The 27,210-nt window shown below is 48.1% G+C and overlaps 2 protein-coding genes and 1 pseudogene across 3 annotated transcripts in view; 2 read left to right on the top strand and 1 right to left on the bottom strand.

Annotated features, from left to right (window-relative positions):
- The window catches only part of MMRN2 (multimerin 2), a 32,656-nt gene extending 15,081 nt beyond the window's left edge, over nt 1–17,575 (bottom strand). For both annotated transcript variants that reach the window (XM_090278337.1, XM_090278336.1), the window contains exon 1: nt 17,366–17,575. In XM_090278337.1, coding sequence (XP_090134463.1) covers nt 17,366–17,529 — 164 coding nt within the window. In that variant the 5' untranslated portion in view covers nt 17,530–17,575. The remainder of the gene's footprint in view (nt 1–17,365) is intronic.
- On the top strand, nt 9,920–10,165 carry LOC150010419 (large ribosomal subunit protein eL43 pseudogene; annotated as a pseudogene).
- An 821-nt stretch (nt 17,576–18,396) lies between the features above and the next one.
- On the top strand, nt 18,397–23,192 carry SNCG (synuclein gamma). The gene is made up of 5 exons (XM_090279503.1): nt 18,397–18,769; nt 19,529–19,570; nt 19,891–20,018; nt 22,549–22,620; nt 22,908–23,192. Exons 1-5 carry the CDS (start codon nt 18,649–18,651, stop codon nt 22,926–22,928), a joined length of 384 nt encoding a protein of 127 aa, XP_090135629.1. The 5' UTR covers nt 18,397–18,648; the 3' UTR covers nt 22,929–23,192.
- The last annotated feature ends 4,018 nt before the right edge of the window (nt 23,193–27,210 follow it).

Genomic DNA, 27,210 nt, shown 5'->3' on the forward strand with positions numbered 1-27,210 from the left:
CATATGTAGACACACTTCACCTCCTTCTGCATCCATAAGAAGGATTAAATCTACCTCAAAACAGAAAACAACCAGAACTACCAGAAAATTGAACTGCATGAAAGTCCAACAGACAAAGATATAATGAAGTAATACTCATCAGATGGACAAGAGATGGAGATGGGGAGCACGGGGAGAGAGGATGCAGTGTGACAGCAGCAGCGGCAAGGCAGTGACTGTGGCCAGCCAGCAGAACAAGCCATCGCGCATTATAAAAGCTGGGAGGTACACCTACGGAGTGATCCTAGTCCCAGGCCAGACCAAGCAGCTCATGGGTCCAGCGCTGGGAAAATAAAGCCTCATTGCTTCTGTCTGTGAAAACCCGTGGGGGTTGGAGTGGCAGAAGAAATGGCCCGTCTCATAGGAGAGTCCATTTAGAGAGCCCCCACAGCCCTACAACGTCTGCAAACCCACCCACTCAGGGAACTATCACCAGGGTAACAGCTAGAGGGGCAGCTATAGTCATGTATGGGAAGTGGGTAAAGTGACTGGAAAAGGGGCAAGTGTCGATCAAGCAGCAGTGTTCTCTCTCTGACCCCTACCCCACATACAGCGCCACAAGGCGGTGAAACCGGTCACCCAGCACTAATGAATACCTAAGGCTCCACCCCATACAACATAACAGGTGCTATAGCTCTACCTAATACACAGGGGCAAACACAGGAGGCTGTCAAGGTGAAGAGACAGAGAAGTATGGCCAAAAAGAGAGAGCAGATCAAGGCTCCAGAGGGATGAGGAGCTAGCCAATCTATCAGACACTGAGTTAAAAACTGGTGATAACGATGTTCACAGAAATGATTGAATATGGCAAATGCATAAGGGAAGCAGTGAAGGCTATACTAAGGGAAATGAAGAAAAATCCACATGAAACTAATAGTGAAGGGAAGGAAGCTGGGGTTCAAATCAACAATTTGGAACATAAGAAATAAACAGTCAAACAGTACAGAATGAAGAAACAAGAACTGAAAAAAAATGAAGAGGCAACAGGAGGACTTCTAGCCAAGATGGAGGCATATACAGACATGCTTCGTCTCCCTCCACAACTAAGAAGGAATACAACTACCTGAAACCTAGAGACAACCAGAAGTTCCAGAAAATCAAGCTCCATGGAAGTACAACAAACAAAAATATAAAAAAGGAATACTCATCCAGACAGGAGCAACAGCTCTATCTAAGATGCAGAGGCAAACAAACACAGGAGCCTGTTAAGATGAGGAGACAACTTCTGGCCAAGATGGAGGCCTAGACTGACACACTCCATCTCCCTCCACAACTAAGAAGGAATACAACTACCACAAAACCATAAATAATCAGAATTTCCAGAAAATAAAGCTACATGGGATTCCAACATATGAAGTTATAAAGAAGCAGTGCTTGTCCAGATGGTTAGGAGGGGCAAAGCCGGGGTGGAGAGGTCAAGCTCTGCTGGCGGTGGCAGCTGCAACGACAGTGGCATGATGGCGGTAAGCACAAAGACCTGTATTTAAGGGGAGATGAGAAGTGCCTGGGGAGCACCCCCGGCTGCAGACAAGACCCATCAGCTCATGATTCCGATGCCAGGGAAGGAAGACCCCCATTGCCTCGGACTATGAGGGCATGGGGATGGAGGAGGAGGCTTCTGGTCTCTCAGCGGAGAGTGAATGGCAGGAATCTATCTTGGACCCCAACCCCCATGCAAAACACCAGTTTGGTGAGAAAGGTCTCCCGGTAGTGACAAGTGAAGGGGGCTCCACCCCCTATAGCATAAGAGGTGTGACAGCCCCGCCCAGGAAGCAAAGGTAAACCAAAAACTATCAGGATGGTACAGATTATGATAGAGATCCCAATCACACAGCTGACCAGACAGCAAATATCTAATCTAACAGCCCAGCAGATAGGAAATCTTCCTGAGGCACAGTTCAGAGCTTTGGTTATAAGAATGCTTACAGACATGACAGCAAATCTTAAACAAGATGGGGAAAGAATGAAGGCTAGCCCTGCTGAAATGAATGAAAACACGTATGAAACTAGTGGGGAGGGAAAGAAAACAAGGGATCAAATAAACAAATCAAAACATAAGGAAAGAACGAACAGTCAACCAGTGCAGAAAGGGGAAATGAAAAGTGAGGAAAATGAGGAAGCTCAAAAACCTCTGGGACAGCTATAAGCGGGCCAACATCCCAATCATAGGGTTTCCAGAAGATAAAGAACTAGAAATGGAAAAATTATGTGAAAAAAATAATGAAGCAGAACTTCCCTAACTTGGGGAAAGAAATAGACTTACAGGTCCAGGAAGCACAGAGAGTTCAAAAAAACTGGACCTAGGGAGAACCACACCAAGATAATCAAAATGTCAAAAATTAAAGATAAAGAGAGAATCTTAAAAGCAGCAAAAGAGAAGAGAATTATGTACAAAGGGGTCCCAATAAGACTCTCAGCTGATTTCTCAAAAGAAACTCTGCAGACAAGAAAGGACTGGCAAGAAATATTCAAAGTAATGAAAAGCAAAAACCTACAACCACGATTACTCTATCCAGTGAAACTGTCATTCAAAATGGAAGGGCAGAGAAAGTGCTTCCAGGACAAAGTAAAACTGAAGGAGTTCATCAGATCCAAACTACTGTTATATAATGTTAAAAGGACTTGTTTAGGAGGAAGAGGATCAAAACTATGAACATTAAAATGAAAACTGTATCACAACACTCAACAACAGAAGAAGCTAGGGAATCAAAACAAAGGCAAACTAAGCAACAATAGTGGGAAAAAAATTATAGGTATGGGCAACATTTTGGAGGGAGGTCAGCAGGGAGGGAGAAGGGGGAAAAGGGAGGGAGATGGTACGGGAATTAAAAAGCATAGTAGGAGGGAGTGGAGTAGATAGGAAGATGTTGAGAAGAACTATATGCACAACCAGTGGGCATGGACTAGGTTGGGGGACAACTGAAGGGAAAGGGGTCACTGGGTGGAGAGGAAAAAAGGGAAAAGAAATTGGGACAATTGTAACAGCATAATCAGTAATGCATATTAAAAAATAATAAATAAATAAATATATAATTTTTAAAAAATGAAGAGAGGCTTAGGAACCTCTGGGACAACTTTAAATGTACCAACATTGAAATTATAAGGGCGCCAGAAGGAAAAGAGGAAGAGCAAGAAATTGAAAACTTATTTGAAAAAATAATGAAGAAAAACTTCCCTAATTTGGTGAAGGAAATAGGCATACAATTTCAGGAAGCACAGAAAGTTCCAAACAAGCTAGACGCAAAGAGGAACACTCCAAGACATATCAAAATTGAAATACTGAAGGTTAAAGTAAAAGAGAGAATCTTAAAAGAAGCAATAGAAAAGAGAGTTACCTACAAAGGGGTTCCCACAAGACTGTCAGCTGATTTCTCAAAAGAAACTCTGCAGGCAATAAGGGACTGGCAAGAAGTATTCAAAGTGATGAAAAGCAAGGGCCTACAACCAAGATTACTCTCTCCAAGAATTATCATTTAGAATGAGAGGACATATAAAGTGCTTCCCAGACAATGTAAAGCTAAAAGACTTCATCATCACCAAACCCTTATTATATGAAATGATAAAGGGACTTATTTAAGTAAATGAAGATCAAAACTGTGAACAGTAAAATGACAACAAACTTACAGCTATCAACAACTGAATCTAAAAAAACAAAAAACTAAGCAAACAACCAGAACAGCAACAGAATGATAGGTATGGTGATCACTTGGAGGGTTATTAGCAGGTGGATGGGGGTTTGAGAATGGGAGAAAAGGTACAAGGATCAAGAAGAATAACTGGTAGATACAAAATAGACAGAGGGATGTTAAGAATTATAAAGTAAATGGAGAAGCGAAAGAACTTAAATACATGACCCATGGACATGAACTAAGGGTGGGGATATTGCTGGAAGGAAAGGAGGTACCAAGCAGAGAGGAACAGAGGGAAAAATATTGGGACAACTGTAATAGTATAATCAATAAAATATACTTTTTTAAAAAGACATAGAAATCATTAATTAGAACCAGTCAGAAATGATGAACACAGTATCTAAAATGAAGACTACACTAAAAGGAATCAACAACACATTAGATAAAGCTGAGAACTAAATCAGTGATTTGGAAGACATGGTAGCAGAAAACACCAAATCAGAGCAGCAAAAAGAAAAAAGAATTTTTTAAAATGAGGGTAGTTTAATGGACCTCTGGAACATCAAGCATAACAACATTTGATGGAGAAGAGAGAAAGGGATTGAGATCTATTTGAATAAGTAATGACTGAAACTTCCCTAACCTGGTGAAGGAAAAAGACACAAAAGTCCACGAAACCCAGAAACTCTCAAACAAAATAAACTCAAAGAAATCCACACCAAGAAACATCATCATTAAATACCAAAGGTTAAGGCAAAGAGAAAATCTTAAAAAGCAGCAAAAGAAAAGCAGTTACTTATGTACAAGGGAGCTCCCATAAGACTGTCAGAAAATTTCTCAACAGAAACTTTGCAAGACAGAAGGAATTGGCATGACATATTCAAAATTATGGAAAGCAAGGACCTAGACTAAAAATGACTCTATCCAGTCCTGACTGTTGTGACTCAGCAGGTTGGGAATCACCCCACAAAGGGTCACCAGTCCTATTCCTGGTGAGGGCACATGCGTGGGTTGTGAGCCCAGTCCCTGGCTGTGGTGTGTGTGTGGGAAGGGGGCAGAGGGCGGTGTAGAGGCAATCGGCGACCTTTTTCCCCGCTCTGTGGCGCTTTGTGTAGGGGCAGGGGTCCAAGATGGATTCCTGCCCTTACTCTCCGCTGAGAGACCTGGATCCGTCCCCCTGCCCTCTGGGGCTCTCCATCTGAGGCAATGGGGGGGGGGGGTCCACCCTCCCCAGCATTGGGATCCCGAGCTGCCAGGACTCGACTGCAGCCAGGCTTGCTCCTCTGGCGTTTCTCTTAGTGCTGCCACTATCCCCACTGCTACCATGGACAGCACTGCATTTTCTTGTCCCTCCTACCCATCCGGAAGAGCACCACTGGTTTATAACTTCATATGTTGGGCTTTCATGTAGTTTTATTTTCTAGAATTTCTAGTTATCTTTTGTTTTGAGGTAGTTGTATTCCTTCTTAGTTGTAGAGGTAGACCGAGTGTGTCAGTTTAAGCCTCCATCTTGGCCGGAAGTGTGGATTATAAGAAATTTTTATGCACAACTACATGCTAACAACTTGGACAACCTATAAGAAATGAATAATTTCTTAGAAACAAACACTCTTCCAAAACTGAATCAATAAGAAACAGAAATACTGGCTGGTGTGGCTCAATTGGTTGGATGGTTATCCCATGGTCATTGGTTTGATTCCTGGCTAGGGCACATACCCAGGTTGCGGGTTTGATCTCTGGTCAGGGTGTGTATGAGAAGACAACCAGTTGATGTTTCTCTCTCATACTGATGTTTCTCTCTCTCTCCCTTCCTCCCTCTCTAAAAGCAATGGGGAAAAAAATATCCTTAGGTAAGGATTTTTTTAAAATGTTTTTTAGAGAAGAGACAGAAAGTCTGAACAGATTGATTACAACTAACAGAATTGAAGCTGTAATTAAAAAACTCCCAACAAATGAAAGTTCTGGACTGAGGGTTTCACAGGTGAATTTTCCCAAACTTTCAAAGAATATCTAGCACAACAATCACACAAAAAGTAGAAATTAAAGGCTTACAAATTTGAAAGGAAGAAGTAAAACTTATTATTTTCAAATGATATGATACCATATAGAGACACTAAAGATTACATCAAAAAATTACTAGCATTGGTAAATGACTTCAATAAAGCTGAAAAAATTAATATTCAGACTTCCGGCCAAGATGGAGGTGTAGTCAGACACGCTGCATCTCTCTCCACAACTAAGAAGGAATACAACTACCTCAAAACTAGAAACAACCAGAAGTTCCAGAAAATAAAACTACATGGAAGTCCAGCAAACAAAGATATAAAGAAGAAATACTCATCCAGACAGGTAGGAGGGGCGGAGCCAGAACGGAGAGGACATGGTGTGGTGGCAGCGGTGGCAGGAGCAGGCCAGCGGAAAGTGCAGTCACACATTTTAAAAGTTAGGAGGGACACCTGGGGAGCGTTCCCAGCTCCTCACCAGACCTCGAAGCTCACGGTCCCAGCATTGGAGAAAATCAAGCCTCATTGCTTCTGACTGTGCCGACCAGTGGGGGTTGGGGCAGAGGAAGAAACTGCCGGTCTCAGCAGAGTCCACTTGTTTAAAGGGCCTCCATGGTCCTAGAACATCCGCAGACCCACTCACTCTGGAAATGATGGTCAGGGCAACAACTAAAGGGGTGTCAGTCTCACATGGACATGGGAGAGGTGCCTGGAAAAGGTGTGAGTGCTGAGTAAGCAGCATTGTTCCCTCTCAGACCCCTCCCCCACATACAGTGCCACAACGTGGTGAAACGGGTCACCCTGTACTGACAAATCCCTAAGGCTCCACCCCTTACAATGTAACAGGAGCAACAGCTCTACCTGGGACGCTGAGGCAAACAAACATAGGAGCCAGTCAGAATGAAGAGACAGAGACATTGGCCCAAAAGGGGAAACAGATCAAGTTTCCAGTGGGAGAACTAAGCGACAAGGAGATAGCCAACCTAACAGATGAGGAGACAAACAACCTAACAAACACAGAATTCAAAACACTTGTGATAAAGATGGTCACAGGCTTGACAGATATGCTTGAGTACGGCAAACGCATAAGGGAAGGAGTGAAGGCTATGCTAAGTGAAATGAAGGAAAATCCACACAAAACCAATGGTGAAGTGAAGGAAACTGGGGTTCTAATCATGATTTGGAGCATAAGGAAGAAGAAAACAGTGAACCAGTGCAAAATGAGGAAGCAAGAATTGAAAAAAATGAATACTTCCCAAATTTTGCGAAGGAGATGGACATACAGGTCCAAGAAGCACGGAGAGTCCTGGGCGAGCTGGACCCAGAGGGGACCACACCAGGATGCATCATGACTGAGATGCCAAAGGTGAAAAATAAAGACAGAGTCCTGGGGACAGCAAGAGAGAGGCAGAGAGTTGCCTACAGGGAGTTGCCTATAGGATTATCAGCTGATTTCTCAGAGGACACTTTGCAGGCAGGAAGGGACTGGCAAGCAGTATTCAATGTGATGAAAGGCAACCTCCAACCAGCATTACTCTGTCCAGCAAAGCTATCATTTGGAATGGAAGAGCAGATGAAGTGCTTCCCAGACAAGGTGAAGCTAAAGGAGCTCATCACCACTAAGCCATTATTATATGAAATGTCAAAGGGACTTAGTTCAGAAAAAGAAGATAGAAACTATGAACACTAAAATGACAACAAACTCACAAGTATCAACAACTGAATCTAAAAAATAAAAACAAAATCCAGCTAAGAAAACCAGAATAGGAACAGAATCATAGGTATGGGGATCATTTGGAGGGTTAGCAGCTGGGGAGTGGGGAGGGGGAGAAATGGGGAAGTGGTGCAGGGACTAAGAAGCATAATTGATTGGTACAAAATAGACAGGGGAATGTTAAGAATAATATAGGTAAGGGTGAAGCCAAAGAACTTATATGCACGACCCATGGACATGAACTAAGGTGGGGTGGGATTGCTGGAGGGAATGGGTGTACTGGGCAGAGGGGAGCAAAGAGGAAAAAAAATTGGGACTACTGTAACAACATAATCAATAAAATATACTTAAAAAATTAATATTCATAAATCGGTTATGACCCTAGCTGGTGTGGCTTAGTGGATTGAGCATTGTCCTGCAAACCTAAGGGCTGCCAGTTTGATTCCCAGTCAAGGGCATGTGCCTGGGTTGCAGGCCAGATCCCCAGTTGGGGCGTGCAAGATACAACCAATTAATGTACTATCTCTCTCCCTCTCTTTCCCCCTCTTGTCCCCTCTCTAAAAATAAATAAATAAATGATCTTTAAAAAAAGAAAGAAATTGGTTGCATTTTTATTCACCAATAATGAACTGTAAGAGAGAGAAACTAAGAATTCAATCCCATTTACAGTTGCAGCAAAAATTAAAAGGCTCTGGCCATGTAGCTCAGTTGGTTAGAACATTACCTCAATACACCAAGATTGTGTGTTCAATCTCTGGTCAGGGCACATACAAGAATCAACCAATGAATGCATAAATAAGTGGAAAAACAAATCAATGTCTATCCCTTTAAAAAATCAATATATAAAATAAATAAATAAAATACCTAAGAATAAATTTAACCAAAGAGGTAGAAAACCTGTACTTGGAAAATTATAAGACATTGAAGAAAGAAATCAAAGAAGATACTAATAAATGGAAGCACATACCATGCTCATGGATAGGAAGAATTAACATCATTAAATTGTCCATACTACCCAAAGCAATCTATAAATTCAACACATTTCCTATCAAAATAGTAATGAGGTGTTTTACAGAACTAGAAACAAATAATCTAAAAATTTGTATGGAACCACAAAACACCCTGAATAGCACAGCAATTTTGAAAAATAACAATAAAATTGAAGGTATCATGCCACCTGATATCAAACAATATTACAAGGCTATAGTAAGCAAAATGGCATTGTAGTGGCATTAAAACAGTTGCATAGATCAATGGAACTGAATAGCGAGTCCAGAAATAAACCCACACTTAAATTAACCTGTAACAAAGGAGGCAAGAATATACAATGGGGTAAAGACTGTCTATTCAATAAATGGTCTGGGGAAAAGTGGACTATTTTCTCACACTATATATAAGAATAAACTCAAAATGAATTAATGCTTTAAATGTAAAACTCAATACCATAAAGCTCCTAGAAGAAAGCATAAGCAGTAAAATCTCTGAAATTTCTCCTAGCAATATTTTAAAAATATATCTCCTTAGGTGAGATAAACAAAAGAAAAAATAAACAAATGGGGCGACATCAAACTATAATGTTTTTGCACAGCAAAGGAAATCATCCACAAAACAAAAAGACAAATTGACCTGCTGAATCTGAATGGTAGACAGTATTCATCAATGATGCATTAAATAAGGTGTTAATATCCAAAATTTATAAAGAACTCCTACAACTCAACACCAAAAACTATATATACAATTAAAAAGTGAGCAGAGGACCTGAATAGGCACTTGGCTAATAGACATATGAAAAGATACTCCACATCACTAATCATCAGAAAAAATGCAAATTAAAGCCACAATGGGATTATCACCTCACACCTGTCAGAATGGCTATCATAAAAAAAAATTTATAAACAAGTGTTCGTAAAGATGTGGAGAAAAGGGAACCCTCACACACTGTTAGTGGAAAATCAGATTGGTGCAGCCACCATGGAAAACAGTATGGACAGTCCTCAAAATATTAAAAATGGAACTGCCTTATGACCCAGCAATTTCATTTCTGGGTATATATCTGAAGAAACACAGAACACTAATTGGAAAGAATATATGCACCCCTATGTTCATTATTTACAATAGCCAAGTAATGGAAGCAACCCAAGTGTCTGCCCATCAATAGACGAGTGAATAAAAAAACTCTTGATACACACACACACACACACATATACATATGTGTGTGTCTGTGTGTGTATGAATGACATGGCCATAAAAAAAGAATACAGTCTTACCCTTTGCAGCAGCAGTAATGAACCTAGAGGGTATTATGCTAAGTGAAATAAGTCAGTCAGAGAAAGAAAAATACCATATGATTCCACTTATATGTGGACTCTAAAGAACAAAATAAATAAATAAACAAAATTGAAACAGAGTCATAGATACAGAGAACAGACTGATGGTTGCCAGAGGGACTGGGTGAAAAAGTTGAAGGGATTAAGAAGTATAAATTGGTAGTTAAAAAAATAGTCGTGGGGGGTTGTGATCTTCTTGGTGACCAAATGGCTAAACACACCAAGAAGGTTGGAATTGTCAGCAAATACAGCACCCATTATGGTGCCTCCCTCAGGAAAATGGTGGAGAAAACTGAGATCAGCCAGCACACCAAGTACACTTGCTCCTTTTGTGGGAAAACAAAGGTGAAGAGGCACACTGGGGATCTGGCACTGTGAAAACAGTTGCTGGGGGTGCCTGGACCTACAACACCACTTCTGCTGTCACAGTCAAGTCTGCCATCAGAAGACTGAAGGATTGAAAGACCAGTATAAGCTCCACAATTTGAAACATTGCTAGCCTATAATAAATGGGTTAATTTATGTGACAAAAAAAAAGTCGTGGGGATGTAAAGTACAGCACAGGGAATATAGTCAATAACATTGTAATAACTATGTATGATACCAAGTGGGTACTAGAAATATTGGGGTAACACTTTGTAAAGTATATGATTATCTAACCACTATGCTGTACACCTGAAAGTAATACAAAATAATATTGAATGTAAATTGTCATTTAAAATAAAATTTAAAAACTTTAATTTTAGGACTCCTCAATTTTTCAAAATATTATTTGTTTAAAAAGCTGGGTTGTGATAACAGTTCAGAAAGTACTATCATTTGGAAAATATATAGATAGCTACAAACAAAAGAAAACAAAACCATGAGAGAACACAGAAAAAAGAAGAAAGCATCAAATTAGGAAACAGGAGTGCCAGCAGAGAGTCCCCAGGGAGATGCTGCAGGGAGAGCCCAGGACAATGATGGGCAGTGGGTGAGGGGCCCAGTCCAGACTGAAGCACAGCTGGAGCTTTGATGGAGGTGTCTCCAAGGAGACACAGGTGGTAGTCTAACACTTGACTTGGATTAAAGGTGAGTTCAGATGCAAGCCACAGGCTGAGAGTTTGGAATGCGACAAAGACACAGTAAACTAAGCAAAAGAAAAAAAGACAATTGTTTCCTCTAGGGAAAACCAAAGGTTTGGCAGGGGGAATGATGCATAACTGTTTTCAAGTCTCAACTCTAGCATATGTAGTCATATGGATGTAAATACTCAAAATGACAACATGTAAAAGTGATGGATAGGAAGTGTGTATCCATGCATGCGTGCACTTCACATACACTCATTCACACATGAATACATATTGGGTTGAGGTATGGAGTAGGAATGAAAGCTGAATCATGGATAATGCTACTGCCCAAGAAGTAGCCACAGAAGCATGCTAGAGGTACAGAGGTAAATGCCAAAAGAATCACCTAAAGGATTGGAAGTCATTGCCTTTGGGAAACAGAGGGGGCTGAGTCTTCTGATTGTCTCAACAAACTTTGTAGAAGGTTTGACTCTATCCCAGATGATCAGCAAAACTTTTCTGTAAAGGAGCAGACAGTAAATATTTCACATAAGATGGACTACATCATTTGTAGGGAAAAGTGCAAAATGAAAATGCAAGTCAACAATGGAGATTAAACCAAGTGGGGGGCCCTTCTGAGTGCCAAGTGTTGTGTTGACCGCTTAGGTCACATGCCCATGAAGCTGGCCCTGATTTGAAGCAGAGAATATTTATTCACACTGAAACAGGGGACAGTAAAAAAGCTGGGCCAGAAAATCAGCCCCCACCCTGAGCCCCATGCACATTCCTAGAACACAGGCTCAGCTCCAGAGAAACTTGTTATCTGAACCAGTGGTTTTCAACTGGGAAGAGGGGACTTCCCCCAGGCATATTTTGCAACCTCTGGAAACATTTATGGTTGTCACGACTGGGAGGGTGGGAGTGCTAACAGCCTCTAGTGCGTGGAGACCAAGGACTGAAGCTTAACACCCTACAATGCACAGCACAGTCCTGCACAACAACAACAAAGAGTCAGCTAGTCCCAAATGTCGTTGAAAAACACTTACTCAAAACTCAGTTCACTCCTTGCACACCCTCCAAACTGTTCCAGAAGCCTGGGTCCCGGGCATGTTGGGTAAGGTCCAGCCTGCCAAGGAGTAATTGGGACTTTCCACCTAGAGCTCCTGAACTGGAAGCATTGGCGCCCACCCTTCCTGCCAGGAACTTTTTCTCCTGACCTGCCTAAATCTCGGATTCCAGCAGTGCCATTCTCCCTGTTCACACTCCCCCTCCCTTGGCAATCCCATCCCCTTGGCACAGTACAGGCTTCTGGCCCAGAAGCTCTGGGAACATTCCTGACCTTTGGTTTCCTCCAGCTCTTGGCAGCTTCTTGCTGGCCCTCTGAGTCCCACCCCACTCTCTGTCCCCCACTCCAAGCCCAGCTTGCTGAGGTACCCCATTGTTCTCACTGCCTCCTGGTCTCAGGCCTGTGCCCTTTTTGCACCCTCATCTCCCAGTGGTTCACTGAGAGGCAGGCACCAGCAGAAAAATGAGTGCAAGGTCCTGCCCTGGGCCTTTAACATGGCCCCATCCTGATGCCCAGTTTTAGGCAGGAGAGAGGTGGCTGACCCCCTTAGAACTTCTAATGGGAGCTGGATGGTCTGGGCTCTCCTCCCCTCTGCCTCCCTATTCTCAGGTTGGTATTTGAGCAAGGCACACATACTCCCACCCCACACTAGTTCTGGAAATGTGGAGAAAATACCTACTTTTGGCCCCACCTTGGGAACAGAGGGCAGGGCTATGGGGAAGGCAGAGAGCCTCTCACAGGGAAAAGGGTGGTAGAGCCTACTGAATTATGGATGTGCTGTTGCCACTGTCCCCTGGGACACTTAAGTGCCTCTTAAGCAACCAGTAAAACCCACCTCCAGCTGCCCCTGAAGTCTTCCTGGGGAAGAAGGGCGTGTTCTTCACATCCATGCTCTTGGAGGCCCTGAAAGCAGCCAGGAATGTGACCCCTGTGGGGATGAATTTTGCAAGGCTTTTTTTCTGATCTAGAAAAGGGCCTTGGCAGAGGATCTGGAGGCCCACTCAACATCCAGCCCAGAGCCAGGCTTCTCTGAGCATGACGCTGGCCAGTGGGTCTCTTCCCTGTTTGTGCCCAGGGCCCTGTGCCTCAGACAGCAGGAATGGCTGCAGGAGGTGCTGGGCTCCATCCTGACCCTGTGTGACCCCCCCCCCCCCCAGTGATATGCATGACTCCTCTGGGACCAGCTGCAAAAATCACAAATGCTACTTGAGCATGGGTGAGAAGTTGATGCTGGGGGCTGGGGCCAGGCTGAATGCTGGAAGCAGCATCTTCTACACTCCCACACTTCCTGGGAGAGGTAGGACAGAGGTTGCCTGGGATTTGCAGCCCAGCACATGTGGGCCCCAGCTCTGACCTGTCTCTTAGGAGCTATGTGGCCCTGTGTGGCAAGCTCTCTGCCCGCCCCAAGCCTCACAACATGTAAAGTGAAGAGAATAAAGGCGACTGCAGCGCTGTAACAACAGTGTGGACTTGGGGCACCTTGTCTGGGGTTCAGCAGTTTTTCCCCCAGACTCAGTTCTTCCTCTGAGGAGTTCACATCCTAAATTGCTACTCTCCCCACCCCCACCAAAGCCAGGGTGCACAAAAGAGCCTCTTTTCACAAGGAGTTCAATACCCATGTTGTTGACTTACTGCCCTTGGGGTCTCTGGGGACCTAGGAAGCACTCAACCACATCCCTCCTCCACCCCAGGACCTGGCATTGGATACTAAGCTGTTCTGGTTGTGGACAAAAATGGGGTCACATATTAAACCTGACAAGTTCAGGGGAGGCCTGCATGGTGGCCTTACAAACTCAGAGACAAAAGTAACCACATAGTGTTACAGAAACAGGGGAGTCCAAAAACAAACCCCAGAGTTTGCGGCTGGGAGATAGGGAGCAGGAAGCAGCTTTCAGGATGCTCTTGCATACCTGGAGCTAGTGGCTGGATACATTGTTGCAAAGATCCACTTTACTTCCAAGACGCAGGAAGATGGGAGGGATCTTGGACTGTGGGCTGGTACGGAAGAAGCAGAGCGCACGTAGGGTTCTGTGAATGGTCCGGACTGTTTGCAACACCCACTGCGTGAGAGGACGCAGGGAGAGAGAGGAGGCAGGGAGGAAGAGAGAAGGAGCTGCGGACATTTTGGGCTGGCTCCGGCTCTAGGAGGCTCTCTCTCTCAGGCTCTCTCTGGCCCTCACACCCTCACTCTCTGGCTCTTGTGGGCTCCCACCATCTGGCTTGGAGAAGGGATCTCCACGCTGCTTTAAGAAGAGGCTTTTGCCAGGCTGCTTTGAGAAGGAGAAGAGATCCATGCGGTTTGCAGAAAGAAGGCAGTTTACAAGGAGGCTGAGAATCCAGGCGGTCCTGCATTGAGAGCTGGAGGGCACCACAGCACAGAAAGGACCTCCCCAATCAGAACTGAGTGATTGGCAGCTACTGGTAAAGCTGAACTGTGCCTAGGAAGTAGGGAAACGGTGTTTCTGACTTTCCTAAGACTGGCCAGGTCTGGGAGGGGGAGGCAGAACTATGTGTAAATAAACAATTCTTTTTCTTTTCACCAAACTCTGGTATTCAGAGTTATAATTCTGGCCACGGGCAATCGGGCCCCTAACTAAACAGCCCGTGGGTTCTGTTTCAATCGAAGCAGCCCAAGGGTTGTGTTACAATAGGATGGTCTGAACATATAAATTCCTAACTAAAATGTCCACGGAGGGTATTCACATCCTAGGCTTGTAGCTTTCTTAAAAAGGTCTTTACCTTAACAGCCTGTCTGTTGTCCTTTTGCATCTAAGATAACATATCTTTGAAATGTCAGAGTAATCTCTTTTTCCAGTCCCCTCAGGGCACAACTGCCTACACCGAAACAGGAGACCACAGAGCCCCTCATTATTATCTTATTCCCCCAAATATCAACTCTCCATGCTATAAATGGTAATTGTTAACTATACTATACCCACCAATGTAAGAGTATGCGTCTCTCTGTCTTACTCTTCATTTAATCCCAAAGTTTCCATTTGCTTTCTCCCACCCCCTTAATCTACCACCAATGAATTTCATGTAACTCTCCTTACGTCTCCTTTGATTCTATTTTCTTCTTTTTTTAAATGTATTGATTTTTAAAGATTTTATTTGTTTTTAGAGAGAGAGAGAAACATTGATCGGTTGCTTCCCTCATGCCCCTGAACCAGAGACCTGGCCCACAACACAGGCATGTGCTCTGACTGGAAATCAAAGCAGTCATCTTTCAGTTTGCAGGACAATGCCCAACCCACTGAGCCACACCAGTCAAGGCTATTTTTTTATTTTTAGAGAGAGAGAAAGATTTGTTGTTCTACTTATTTATGCATTTGTTGGTTGATTCTTGTATGTGCCCTGACCAAGGATTGAACCTGAAACCTTAGCACATTGGGGCACACTCAACCAGGGCTTCCTTCTTTCATTCTAATGTATAAAATAAGCTGCAAAACTGTCATTCTTCAGAGCATCTTTTCAGTCCATTGAATTTTGCTTCCTGGCTATTGTCATTAGTTTGGCTCAAATAAACTCATAAAAATTCTCTACAAATTTGGAGATGTCTTACATTGACAACCTTCTCCTTGCAAAGGGTCTCATCTGGGTCTGTGACCAGGGGTTGCTGTAGCCCCAAACCGGCATGAGGGGCAAATGCAGGGCAGGAGGCCTGGCTTTGGCAGCCGGGGGTGAAGGGTCCACCAGGCTTGTGGCTCATGCTGTCAGAGCCCCTGCTTGAGTGAAAAATGCTTATTTGACCTCCCCTTCCCCTGTTGCAGGAGGGAGTCTGGAGCAGGGTTTCTGCCTCTCCCTTCACAGGAGCACGGGAAGCAATCAGCCTGAGGAAGCTGTGCAGCATTTCCTTCCTTTCTCACCAGCCCCTCTGGAGGCCTTGACAACTTGGGTTTGGCTAGTGGGAACCGAAGTTTCTGGATTGTGAGAAGGAGACCCAGCAGGCCCGCTGAGACCTCTAGGAGTTCATTGAGACTAAGACTGGGATGTTTGCCTGGGAATTCCTGGGCCAAGGTACCTTTGTGTGCACTATCACATGCCCTGCACACACTGGGTCACCCATGGGCTGAGTGACCCCCGCTAGGAAGCCCATGGGCAATCCAGAGGCCCACCGTCCTGGGTTAAGGGAGTGAAGATCCTCCCACAGCCCAGAGGCTGGGGAGAAAGAGGAGCATCTCCTACTTCCTTCCCATCCACTTGGGCCCCTCATCTTCCCTTGTATCAAAGGGAGCAGAATGCCCAGAGACAAGGGCATGGAGCGAATGGCTTTGAGGAGAGGAGGTTTGGGCTTGGTTCTAAAATTAGAGCCGAGTGGCTGGTTCCCCACCAAGAGTTCCCTGTGCCTCCCAGTCCTGAGCAGAACTGGGGGCAGGACATGAATAGAGCCTCTCTCATCCACCTTGGGGCCACTCCTCCCCACATGGTCAGTCCTTCCTTCACTTAGGGTAAGTGTATACTTGCTTACTCTCACCCTCTGCCTCTTCCTAGCCAAACCTGCTGTCAGAAAACTGTCTATCAACACATTTACCTTGAAGAGTCAGGGCCGTGTAAGCCAACGCAATGGTGAATCTCTGACAGCCAGATGGGAGACCATGTAGAAACCCTTGTAGAAGCCCTCAATCGAGTCCGGGGAGTGGAGGCAGTGAGTGGGAGAGTAAGCCCAACTGGGGGCCAGGGCTGCCTTTGAGTACTCCAGGGACCAGAGCATGAACTCTGGAGTAAAAATCAGATCCTGGTTAAGCTCGCCTTAGCTGTGTGACCTTGGACCACCTGCTTAGCTTCTCTGAGCCTCAGGCTCTCCCTCTGTAATGGGGCTGTTGGGAGGATTAATTGAGATAACAAACACTTGGCTGACCAGTAAATAGCACCTGCTGCAGACTATGAGGTACTCTGAGGAGGGACCCATGAACCCAGCACCTTATCAGCGGGAGGATCCTAGGCCCTGGACAAATAAAACTCTGGAAAATATTGTCCTGATCCAGTGGCAAGACCATTCCACTCACTCCCAGAGGAGTGAGCAGAGCTCACTGGATGCCACACTGCCTTTTTGTTCTAGAGGCAGAGTAGGGCACCCTTTCTGATCACTGTTCTGTCTCAAAGCCAGGCTGAGGATCCATGCCAATCCCTTGGGCACTCAGATCAAAATCTAGTCCCCAAGAGCATCGGTCCTTTGTGGCTTACGGACCAGCCACACTTCACTCAGCTTTCAGAATTGACTTACTTCAAAGAATAGAAGCCACTGCCAGGCCAGCTGAAGAATTCTGGAACCACAGCCCCTCAGCACCCCGTGCAGGGTGGTTGATGGCAAGGAGTGTTCCTGCCCTGCCCAACTCCAGGCCCATTCCCTGCCATGGGTCAGACAGGGAATTTCCTGTGGTACCCAGGAACTCATTCAGCCTCATAACTGTCCAGTCTATAGATAATATTAGCCCATTTCAAAGATGAGTAACTGAGATCCAGAGAACCCTTGCTCTGGTTAAGCTGAGACGCAGATCCTGCCCCAAGGCCTCCCCTATGGCTCAGGCTCCTCCTTACCGTCTGATGGGGTCCCTGCCAATGTCCTCAGCCTCTGCCCTCCAGACCCCAGGCTGCCTGAAGCTGTGTGGATCAGAGAATGTGGTACCAGGGGCCTCAGCCCAGGCCCCGGGCAGCCCCCAGCCTAGGGCCCCCCCAAGGCTAAGCAGCAGTTTCAGGATCATCTTGGCAGTAGTCAGGCTGAGCTTCTGCCAGTGATTCCAGAACTGCTTCAAGTCTCAGAAGAAAAAGAAAGCTGAGGACAACAAAGAGAGGAAGTGGCCTAGGCCGGCCCAACCGGTGCTTCTAGTCCAGCCCCCTCACACACACACACACACATACTCAGTCACTCACTCTCCCCACCCCCCACGGTGGCAGCCAACAAGCCAGCCGGTTCCTGTGCCTGAGAGCACTTGGATCAGGGACCCTGGGGTTTTAGAGGGCCCAAGGAAGTGACCCCACTGATCATGTCCCCATGGTCGAGGTGGGGCCGCAAGAAGCAGTTGGTGAATCTCAGGAAAACTGCTCCGAACCCATGCTGGTGGCCAGGAAGTGGGGGGGAATTTCATTCACGTTAGCCCCTGTCACAACTGGGCTGTGGGAGCCAAAGGGTGGGGAGAGGCTCAGAGGGAGAAGGGAGCTGTCTGAGGGCCACACAGTGTATCATCAGAGGAAGGGGCACAGGGAAGCCTTTGTGGGCTCTGTCCCAGCTCCTGCACTTCACCTTGCCACAATCCCAGGATGGGGTCTCCACAATGAATGGCTAGGCAGCCCAGACCAGTATGGGAGGTTGGCCACTCTTGCCTGACAGGCCTGACAGACCCTGACCCCTACTCTATCTGGGTTCTGATAACAAAGGCTCCTCCCTTCATGCCCCAGATGTCAGAGACACACAGCCCCAGGCCTGAGAGCACCTGGCCAGGGCTGTCCAGGGGGTGGGTAAGGCAATGAATGAATGAGAGCCAGGATGTGTCCAACCCTCTGCAGCCCTCTGGGGAAGGCAGAGGGCAGGAAGGGAGGGTTAAGCCAGCAGGAGCCCAGTGGATCCTGCTGCCAGCCTCTTCCCATATCCTCCCTACATCCTTCCCTCCCTCCCTCACTCTCATCCTCCCACCTTCCCTCCCTCCCTCCTTCTTGTCCCTGCCCCCCAGACTGGCTGGGCTTCAGCAAGCCAGCCGCTGCATCATCAATATTTCATTGGCACGTCAATAAGAGGCAGCAGTGGGGACAGCGGCTGCGGCAGCACTTGTGCCAGCACCAGCCACAGCTGCAAGGAGAGTCGGGCTTTTGTTCCTGTCACCACCATGGATGTCTTCAAGAAGGGCTTCTCCATCGCCAAGGAGGGTGTGGTGGGAGCCATGGAGAAGACCAAGCAGGGGGTGACGGAAGCCGCTGAGAAGACCAAGGAGGGTGTCATGTATGTGGGTGAGTTTGGGCGAGGCAGAGCGGAACCTGGGATGCTCAGTTACTTTGGGTCTGACCTTATCTCCCAGCCCCAGAGTGGCATTTTGGGAGGGGATGAGGACCTGGCTATTGAGTCAGGGTCTCCAGGCACACAGCACTCTCCTGCACACACCAGTGTCTGTTTGGACCTCCTCAGGGCCCCAGGAGTCTCTAGGGCAGGACAGCAAGAGGGGTACTCAGCTCTGAGACACACCTGTTTGTGCACACACAAATGAATGCATGAACTCGCCCTGCTCCCCCATCACCCACAGGCTCCTTGACTCAGATAAATAGCCACACTGATCCTAGAGACCCTGCAGGCAGACGAGGTGGCAGGTGCTCACAATCAGGCCACAGGTCTCCACCTTACTGAGGGAAGGGGTGGGACCAGGGAGACTCAGTGTCCTGTCCAGCCCCATCCCAGCTCAGCTTCCCCTGAAAGGGAGGCCAAGCTGATGACTCAGCTCTCCTCAGCAGCCTTGTCGCTGCAGCTTCCAAGGCCCAGGCCACACCCAGGCAATGTTCAGACCCCACCCTAGGCCTGTTCTCTCTCATTCCTCCATACAGTCCTGTCCACTTCCTATCTGCCCTCTTCCTCAGCGCAGCAGGCAGAAGCCTTTGAAGGAACTCCTGGTTTCCACACACCGTCCTCACCCCACAGCTTGTGCAGCTGTTCTGTTGCCCTGACAACTCCACTCCCAGGGAGTTGGGTCAGGACTGACACCTCTATTTTCTCCCCAGGAGCCAAGACCAAGGAGGGTGTTGTGCAGAGCGTGACCTCAGGTGAGAAGCCCAAAAAACAGGGGATGTAGGAGTTGGGACCTCCAGGACTTTTGTACACTGATACGAAAGATCCGAGCTCAGGTCCTCCTTATCCCCCAATTGGGGTCCCAAGCTGTACACAGACCCAGACCCATCAGAACCTGAGGCTAGACCCAAGGTTGCCTCATAATTATCAGAGCTCCCCTGGCACCAGAAAGGAGGCAGCCTAGGCTCTCGGGTGGAGCCAGAGGTTCGATCACCCTGGGAAAGGGGCTGCTAAGGCCTGACTTGGCCAGGCCAGGCCTGGGTCAGGATAAAGGCCAGTCAGAGTCCTCCCACAGTGGCTGAGAAGACCAAGGAGCAGGCCAATGCTGTGAGCGAGGCGGTGGTCAGCAGTGTCAACACAGTGGCTACCAAAACTGTGGAGGAGGCAGAGAATATTGCGATCGTCTCAGGAGTGGTGCCGAAGGTGAGACCTGGTCCCCAGCCCTCGTTCTGAGACCAGTCCCATCTTTTCCTCTGGGTCCCTACTCAGAGGAAAGGGGTGGGATAGAGGAGATGAGACCCAGATTCAGTGTCCTGTCCAGCCTCATCCAGAGAGGCTAGTTGGGAGGAGGCATTATTACCCCATTGACATACAAGAAAATGGAGGCTTTAAGGGCTGTGTGATCTGTGCTTGGTGTTTTCACACCCATTCCTGTGGAATCCTCACAGCCACCCTGTGAGGGGGCAGTTTGAGGGCCAACTGGATAGTGAGTCTTAAAACCACACCCTCTGGCTCAGCATTTAGAATATATCACGCTTGACTAGTGAAAGCAGGGTCCTGTGGGCCATACATGGTGACAGCCAGCATCTTAGGAAGTGGACACTGAGGAGTCACCACCAGCCCAGTGACCAGCCTCTCCCCAGCCCCATGGTGGGCAACTCTCTCCTCCCAGGAGGAGCTGGGTAGCAGCAACCCATGGTGATGCGAAATAGGCTCTGACCCTGCCCTCCTCCTCTACCTTTGTATCTGTGTGTTGAGTGTGTGCCTGACTGTGCAAGTGTGTGCATGTGCACACGTGTGTGCCTGTGTGCTACCTGGCAGCAGAGAGCACAGGGGGAGCATTGGGGGCACTCCCAGGATACAGAGGCTGGTCGGGTGAAACATCCCAGCGCCCACCACACAGCAGGATCTTCTTGCAGCATTTTATACTTATTAACTCATTTAATCAGCACAAAACCCCATGAGACAGCATGTGGAAATGAGGCCCAGAGAGATGAAGTGGTCCACAGCTAGTCTGTGTGAGCCTGCAAGCCCCAGGGCAGCTGGGCTCCAAGTCTGTGCTCTGACAGATGAGTGCAAGGTCACAGTGGGAGCAGGATCCACACTGGGACAAGAGGTATTCCCATTTCAGAGGGGCTGTCTCCAGCTCTGACTAAGGCTATCCTCTAGGAAACTCCCCTACCTGGTACAAGTTGCCCAGAGCACCCAGTACTCAGAATCCCTGCTCCAGGAGTGGGTGAGTGGCAGGGGCCCTGGCTCTACCAGTACAGGGTCTCCATGTCCTTGGAGAGGCAGCTGCTCCCTCTCCCAGTTCCCAGCTCTGCTTCTTCACGCTCTATGACCTCGGGGGACTGCTTAACCTCTCTGGACCTCCATTTCCTCATTTTTAAAATGGGAAGGAGGTAAAAGTATGTCTTACTGGGCTGTGTGATGATGCAGGGAAATGGCTCCCATGAAGCAGTTAGGGCTGGCTTGTGGTGAGCACTCAAGAAAGGGAGGTGACTATATCATCATCATCATCATCATCATCATCAGTGCCTCTTAGGGGGTACCCACATATGCTCCAGGACATGCCAGGTCCCTCCCTCTCCAACTCCCAAAGAGGCCCTGGGGTGGGGCCAGGCTGCCTGGATACTCTTTTTTGATCTTGGAGGAGGGCTAGTGAGCCCTTGGAGCCACCCCAGACTCTGGTGTAGAGGTGGCTGCTCCAGGCCAGTCACGACTTACTGTCCAGTGAACCATGGAAGGACGCAGCATTGCCAATCTGTCTGATCACTCATGTGACTGGACTCATGTGCCTGCCCTGGGGCAGCAGGACTAAGCTGGTGGCCTCCCACCCTTCACCTGGAGAGTCTGCCCCAACTCTAGCTGACATAGTTTGATGCCTTTATGCCCCAGTCCTCTAAGGAGCAGGATGGCCCTGTGGTAGCACAGAGGTGACAGACCCTCCAGAGATAAGTGCTGATCACCCAGTCTGGCCCTGCCCACTAACTGTCACTCCTAAGCAGGCCTCCATCTAAGGCAAGTGTTCAGCTGGATACAGGAGGGTAGGAGACAGGAAGTGGGAGAGGACTAAATAGCCCCTGCTGACCCCAACCAGAGCAGCCTGAGCCTAGAGCCAGCCCATCCAGGAGGCAGGGAGAAGGAAAGAGGAAGCATTTATGCTCCTGGGGATGGGGTGGGCCTGGAGCAAGCCAGACCCAATCCCTAAAAGCCCTGCTACTTTGAGCTGTCAGGCCTCAAGCTGGATACCTGGCCTCCCAGGCCTCAGGGTCCCAGTATAAAGTGATGATATGTCCCTTCTCTTAGGGCTTTTTTGGGGACTCAGGAGGGCAAGGGTATATGATCAAGTGATTCAGGGACACTGATGGGGGGGGTCAAGCTTAGCGCTTCAGGGGCCACTGCCCACCCTTCCCTGCCACCCCCCTGGGTTTCCTCAATGAGGCCTAACCATGGGCTGCACAGAGATTCAGCATTAGCTTGCCAAGGTAAAGCTGGGCTGCAAGGTATTTACTTAGTATCCCCAGAAGGCCTGGGCACCATCAGACAGAGCCTCCACTGTGGGATCTTGCATGATTATCACCCCAGTTCAGTCTGGCCCTCATACCTCCTTCACCTTGGCCTGTCATGTACAACAAGGTGATGAGGGCCGCTGTTCACCGTTGAGGCCAGGGTAGATAAGGCCATGGATGCGGGGCAGCTGGGGTTCCTACATTCCCGTTGCTCCCCACAGGAGGAAATGAAGCAGCCTGCTCCTCCACAGGAGGACGAGGCAAGCAAAGTGGAAGAAGAGGCGGCTGAGGAGGTAAGAGCTGGGCTCCCAAGCAACAGCTTGGCCCCTGGGCAAGCCTCCCACCAGAGGTTTCGGGCATGGACCCCATCCCTCACAGACTCACCTGTTTCCCTCCTGGGGTACCAGAGTCCTTGGGGGAGACACCTAACCTAACTCAGCCCCCTGAGTGGAAGTGTGAGGTTTCTTCACAACTGACCCCTCAGGGCAGAGGGGTATTGATGACTCTTGTCCCTGCCGCCCTTGGCTGGCCACTGAGGGATGGGGGCCTAGAGCTGTGTGTGAAGGTCACTCTCTCCTAGGCCAAGAATGTGGAAGACTAGAGGGCTACAAGTCCTGTGCAGAGGCCCAGAGGAACACCCCTCTGTCTTGGGGTCCATCCCCTCCTGGCACTAGAGTGCCCCATCTTGGGGTGGCCTTCACGGTTCCCCACACCCTCATGCAGCTACCCCAGATCTGTCTTCTCGTGCTGCCACCACTTTTATCTCTCTCCCTCGTCCTCCTAGCCTCTGGTCCTTCTGACCCCACAGATGCTGCTGTGAATTTTTCTTTTTAATGATTTCAAATAAAACTCAAGTCTTATGCTCCCTCTGTATGCTGCCTCATTCATGAAGAAGTTCCCTGGTCCCTCCTGGGAAGTGAAGCTGGGCCAGCCTGTTGATCTGGGACCAGGTGCCCTACAGAGATACCCTGGGCATTTCTGGAACCTGCTGAGAGCTGCTTCTGCCTTTAAGAAACTCCTCCCACCCCCTAACCCACCCATCATTGCTTTTTAACTTGGAGGGTGGAGGATGTGACCCCGCTTTGGGCTCCCAGGAAATCCTCTAGGACAGGCTGTACTTAGGAGCAGGAGACCGAATGCCTCCAGATTTGAGCTTTGGCTCACCCTCTGGGGATAGGCCCATGACAGCAGAAGGTGAGCATGGGCTCCTGGGCCATCCTGCCGTGTGTTTTGGCTCCAGTGTCCTTCGGAGAAAGGGACACCTAACACTCCCTAGAGCAGATGGTAACTTTCGAAGATGTGAACTCTAAACCCACAGCCAAGAGTCATCCATCCTCCTCCTCACAGAGAAGGACACGGCCACTGGGCTCCTCCAGCTAGTCCCGCCCAGCATCAAACTGCCATCATCCTTCACCAAGGAGTGTCAAATACCAGTGAACACAACAGCTGAGATTTAGGAGAAGGCTCCACTTTGAGAGAAAAATAGTAAAAATGAACATTTGTTGAGCTCTTCCCAGGTGTTGAACAGTTTTGAGTGCTTTACCTCATTTAAAATTTTATATATTCCCAGTGAGAGGGGAAGGGAGGGAGAAATAGAGGGAGACAAACATTGATCATGGATGAGGGACTGACCCATAACCCAGGCATGTGCCCTGACTGGGAATCCGACCAGTGACCTTTTGCTTTGCAGGACAACACCCAACCAACTGAGTCACACCAGTCAGGGTTTGCTTTGCCTCCTTTAATCCTGGAAACAAATAGTTTGTCTGATCCCAGCTTCACCCAGAATGAACTGAAGAACAGAGAGATTAAATAACTTGTCCAAGGAAACACAGCTAGGAAGTGTGGGACTGGGCAGAGCCACTCAGTTGATTCTGTAAAAAAAAAAAACATATCAAAATTCAGCCCTGACAAATGTGGCTCAGGTGGTTGGGTGTTGTCCTGTAAAGCAAAAGGTCGCTCGTTTGATTTCCTGTCAGGGCACATGCCTGGGTTGCAGGTTGGGTCCCAGGGCAAGGCAGCTGATTGATGTTTCTTTCTCACATTGATGTTTCTCTCCCTGTCTCCCTTCTCTAAAAATGAATAAATAAAATCCTAAAAAAAATTCATGAATTGGGCAACATCCCATCTAGTAACTAGAAGGGCACTGAGAGGTGGTACAAAATGGAAGATTTTTACAGGAAGAAGGGTGGGGCCAGGGAGCTATGACAAAAGAAAAACAGGGATTTTGAGTAGGGGACAGGGACATCTTTCCTTTGTGGAAAAGAATGGAAGGGTTTTTATCATGCAGACTGCTTCTTCTTTCTAGGAGCAGGTGGGTAGAAAGGGCTCATGTGACAGGTTGCCTTAATAGTGCTTGACCAGAAAATTCCATACTGGTTGATTAAGATTATGTTTCTGGGAGCAGTTGAAACTGCAGTTAAATCAGGTGTTTAATCTAGGTTTGGTATCATGAACTTTGAGCACCAGTGATACCATCTTGGGCCTATGGTTCTCTTTAAAAACTCCCACGCTCCACTATGATCACCTTGACTTAGTAGGCTCCAGCGAGCTTATGGCAGATGCTGCCACTCCCCAGGTCTTAAAATACTTGGGGCTGGTTCAGTCCATGTCCTACATGAAGTGTGGCTGGCATCACACCCTGGAGGCTTGTTCAGAAGTGGCTGAGCAAAGACCAGGGTTCCCCTCCCTTTTGACACCCGGACAGATTGGGCTTGGAACATGTAAGTGATTTGCCCCAGGCCTGGTTGTTTGAGTCAGAGCTTGAGTCCAGACTACTTTCCCATCACGCCTCTGTGGTGGGGAGGAGACATCAAGGGCACCCCTGGGGACTGAGAACTCAGCAAACACAGCTGAGCTGGGTTGCATCCCAGCCTGCTGCCCATGAACATCCACTACTGAGGAGGGAAAAGGGAACAGGGAGCTGCTAGTCCCCCTCCCCCTCAAACCTTGCCAGGGTCTGGAAGAGCTGGGACAGTCAAGAGTGTTCCTGCTCCTAGGCCCCGGCTCAGACACATGCACATCAGCAGATCTGTGCCTGTCCCAGGAGGAGGCCACCAGGGGCCTGGATGTGCCAGAGAGCTCTTTGGGCTGTAAGAGAGTGAGGAGGAGCTGGGCCAGGTGACTGGGGGAAGGGGGCACCTAAACCTGGAGCCTGGGAACAGTGTTTCACCATGTTCCCAGTGAGTGCCCTCTGCCTTAGCTGAAGGAGCCTGCAAGGGTCTCTGCTGCTTGCCCCAACCCTACACACATACTCAAAGCCAATTCCTAAGGTCAAGGGCCAAACATAAAGGTCTGTGCAGTTCAGGAAGACTGGGCAGAAGGAAAAGAAAACGATGCCAGCTGCTCTCAGAGTGAGAGTTAGCGTGCCTGCCTGGTCCTTGGTCTTGAGGCTTCTCTCTCTCACAGGTGGGAATCTTAGGGGAAATCTCAGAGGAGGGTTTCAGTAGAATATTCATCAGTTCTCCAGGTGTGCCCTCTCAGGTTCATGGTCTCCAGTGCAAGGGCAGGGGGTTTTTAGTCATTGCAATTGGTTCTGGTATCGCCACCTGGTGTTTTTGTTTTTTGTTTTTGCTTTTCTGGGCCTGAAGCTGAAACAACTGAGGCCTAGATGTTATCTCCAGGGGGAAAAAGCCAGGGTAGACCAGGTTACCTCTGCCAGGGACTCAGAGCCTTCTGCCCTGGCTGTAAATTCCTCAGCCATTATGTTCAGCTATCTGTTTCAGTTTCCCTTTTTCACTTGCCAAGGAATTTTCTTAGCTCCTTACTATCCTGTCTCACTTCAACCCATTAATCCTTACAGTAACACTCTTCCCCCCACCATCAAGGGTAGGGATGTTTAGGCTCAGAGAGATGTCAAGACCTGCCCTAGGAGATAGTTGAACCAAAGGGTCTGACTGCAGTCCCTGCAGTCCCTAAAGGGACACTCTGAGCTGTCTCTCTTATCACCTTTTGAGGCCAGCTGCTGCCTATATATTTGGGCCTGACACCAAATAGTCTTAGCAGCCCAGCCAGGAGCTAACTGGAGCAGTGTAAAAGGTCTTTTAGGTCAAAGCAACTGCTGCTTCTGATGGGATTTCAGGAGGGCTGGCAGGCCTGGGGCAGTGAGCAGGCTGGGTTCCCAGAGTCTCCAAACCCACCCTTGGGCAGTTCCCCCCAGTATCTCTGTGCTCTGGGCCAGGCCCAATCAAGCTCAGAGCCTGGTAGAGATGGCAGGGTGGGCATGGCAGCCACTTGGTTGTCCCTCTCCCTGCCTTATTGATCTCAGGGCAAGCCCCTTCCTCTTGCCCAGGACTGACCTTAACTCCACCATTCCCTTCCTATCAGAGGCTGACCCTCCCCAGCTTCCTGCTAGTCTCTCTTTTCCTCCTCCTTCTCCCATTCCCATTACAGATACAGCCTGGGCTAGCAGAGTGGACCTGGTTAGGTGGGGCTTCCCAGAGCTTCAGAATAGGGGAGAATCCGACAGAGCTACAGACAGCTCTGGAGAAGAAGAATCAGAGAACAGCACAGGGGAGGGTTGTGATGCCCTATGAAGATACAGGGTAGGGTGTGCAGTGGTGGCCTCCAGGCTCCAAGGCTGGACTCCAGAGGAGTGGGTGGGTGTGAGGTGGGGTGGGGGCCTGACCTTTGCCCTTGAGTGCAGGGAAGTTGTGCCTCGTTTTGCTGTCCCTGGGATCCTGGATTCTCCATTCACTCGCAAGTCTAACCCCCCACCTCAGTGTCCCCCCCACCCACACCCCAGCTCAGCACCACCGTTCTGGGGACAGAGGCTGGTGACTCGCCCCCTGTGAAGGGAGGAACATACCCAACTCTCCCTACCCATCTGTCCGCCAAGTCCCGGTGGCCTGTGTGCAATTCCTTGCCCTATCCATGCTTCACCT

Source organism: Furipterus horrens, unplaced genomic scaffold, assembly GCF_987537825.1.
Source record: "Furipterus horrens unplaced genomic scaffold, mFurHor1.1.pri manual_scaffold_5, whole genome shotgun sequence".
Taxonomy (NCBI): Eukaryota; Metazoa; Chordata; class Mammalia; order Chiroptera; family Furipteridae; genus Furipterus; species Furipterus horrens.

What these genes read in the sequence shown, in the direction of transcription:
- SNCG (XM_090279503.1), top strand. Translation starts at nt 18,649, where the DNA reads ATGGATGTCTTCAAGAAGGGCTTCTCCATCGCCAAGGAGGGTGTGGTG. An exon ending in TGTGCAGAGCGTGACCTCAG is followed by an intron (nt 19,571 to 19,890) that starts GTGAGAAGCCCA and finishes GTCCTCCCACAG; the next exon opens with TGGCTGAGAAGACCAAGGAG. An exon ending in AAGAAGAGGCGGCTGAGGAG is followed by an intron (nt 22,621 to 22,907) that starts GTAAGAGCTGGG and finishes ACTCTCTCCTAG; the next exon opens with GCCAAGAATGTGGAAGACTA.